This window comes from Atta colombica, unplaced genomic scaffold (genome assembly GCF_001594045.1).
Source record: "Atta colombica isolate Treedump-2 unplaced genomic scaffold, Acol1.0 scaffold233, whole genome shotgun sequence".
Lineage (NCBI taxonomy): Eukaryota > Metazoa > Arthropoda > Insecta > Hymenoptera > Formicidae > Atta > Atta colombica.
The window spans coordinates 69,715-71,979 of record NW_017259331.1 but is presented as its reverse complement, the minus strand read 5'-3'; the positions used below and the strand labels follow the sequence as shown (position 1 = coordinate 71,979).

At 30.7% G+C, this 2,265-nt stretch overlaps 1 protein-coding gene across 1 annotated transcript in view; it reads right to left on the bottom strand.

Moving 5' to 3' along the window:
* Window positions 1–2,265, bottom strand: part of LOC108688410 (adenosylhomocysteinase) — a 5,167-nt gene that overhangs the window by 2,133 nt on the left and 769 nt on the right. Inside the window, exon 2 of the mRNA XM_018194653.1 lies at window positions 943–1,133. Coding sequence (XP_018050142.1) covers window positions 943–1,133 — 191 coding nt within the window. The remainder of the gene's footprint in view (window positions 1–942; window positions 1,134–2,265) is intronic.

The window sequence follows — 2,265 nt, the reverse complement described above, 5'->3', positions numbered from 1 at the left end:
CACACACACACACACACACACACACACACACACACACACACACACACACACACACACACACACACACCTTAAATTCGTAGAAGTTTAAAAAAAAAAAGACTTTTTCTTGACAGCAAAAATAATTTACATGATCCTGATTTTTAAAATAAATAATTTTTAAAATAAATAATTATAACTAGATATTAATTCACAGAAAAAATACATTGAATATAAAAAATTAATTCATAAAATACATAGATCCTTATCAAAGGTTTTTGTAAAAATGTATTCAACGAGAAATTCTTTGAAATGGAAAGAAGAGGTCTTTTCTCATATTTATTTTCTCATATTTCTAATACTTATTCATGAATATTACAATATGAGAGTTACTATAATTAGAATAGCACGTCAAGAAAAAAATATTTTCGACTGAATGTGATATATTCAGATTTACAGGAGAGATAAAAAGATCAACGATGATAATATTTACGTGTACATTATGAATTTATCTTCGCATGTTTCTTGCCACTAAGTAAATAGCTACGTGAAATTCCATCAGCATTTTGTTATTTACAACTAAGATCAGTATTCATAGTCTGTGTTCATATTTCAAGATTATCTTAAATAATATCTTAAGATGCTAATATGGTATTGTAATTAGTTTATAATTTAACTGATTAAACAAATCGATCAATCACAATAAAAATTGCGATTTCACGTTTTCTTAGAACACCCGACAGTCTTACGATTATTAAAAGTTTTTACATGTAAACCTTAAAGTCGTGATCAGACTAGTGAGAGTGAGATTGAGAACAGATTGAAATTTAATCAATCAATGTAAAGTTTACTAAACTTGAGATTTATTTTTCTTTCTGATTTAGAATTTCTTCTGAATTAGATTCCAATTCAATCTTAATCTTAATCTTTAGTCTGAATCATAACTTAAGAATTGTTAATGCTTACTTCTGCGCCAAGCTCCACCAGGGTCTCAATTAGCACTGCAGTTTGCACGGTCATGTGAAGACAACCGGCGATCCGAGCACCTTTCAACACCTTGGATGGACCATATTTTTTTCTAATCGACATAAGACCTGGCATCTCATTCTCCGCCAGGGTGATCTCTTTACGACCCCATTCCGCCAGGGAGAGGTCGGCTGTCAAGGAATTTATTCCAATTAAATCCAATTAAGAAAAATCGTCAAAACTAAGAAGCTTCATATAATTATATATGTAAATATATATAATTTATGAATTTGATTATATATATATAAATTATACGTAATATCAAATATAATAAAGTATATACAGTACTCGCCAAAAGTCTCGAGCCATCTGAATAATTTCTGAATGATTCGAGATGTAGGATTGAAATTTACAGAGATCGTAAAATCTATCTATATTGAACCTCAAAAACCTACTTTAATATTCCCGGAGGGAGGGAGGAGAAGGGGGTCTGAAAATCTTAAATAAAATCGAATAAAGGCTCGTTTGAAAGGATTTTTCAAGACGGGAACAATGTGAACCGATCGAGATCTCTACGATTTTTTTCGCATAATTATTATAAATATAATCATTTGAATATTGTTATTCAAATATGGAGCTCACCTTTTCCGGTCAAAAGCATTTTCTGACAATAGAAATATACTAGAATGAAAATTATTAAAGTAAAGAAAGAAGATAAGTAGATAAGTAATGTATCGCTCTTTGAAAGAACATTACTGTTTCATATCATATATAACCGGCATACGATATGAAAAAATTGTTTATGTGATAAAATTGTTTACGTGAGCCAAGATGCACACAAGAGATAAATAACATGTTCAATGATCATAAGGGGCTCCGCACAATAAAAGGAACAGAGAACAGAAAATAAAAATTTCAATCTATCAGAAACTGTGTATTCCACAATACATGATTTCTGATAGGTTGAAATTTTCTATTCGCTGTTCCTTTTATTTTGCGGAGCCTCTAACTCTGTGAAAAAAAATCTTAGAGATTTCGGTCAATCCGCGTTGTTCTTACCTCGAAAAGCCCTTTCAAACGAGCCTTCACTCGACTCACATGCCATTTAAAATTTTCAGTTTCTTAAGATGGCTTTCTTTGAGATTCAATGATAGATTTTACAATCCCGTTGTATTCCTGTAAATTTCAGTCCTATATCTCGAACCATTTAAAAATTATTTAGGTGACCCGGGATTTTTGGCGGGTACTGTATATTAATTATATACATACAATGTTATACATACATTGACACCTTATAAAATGATGTACACATATATACATATA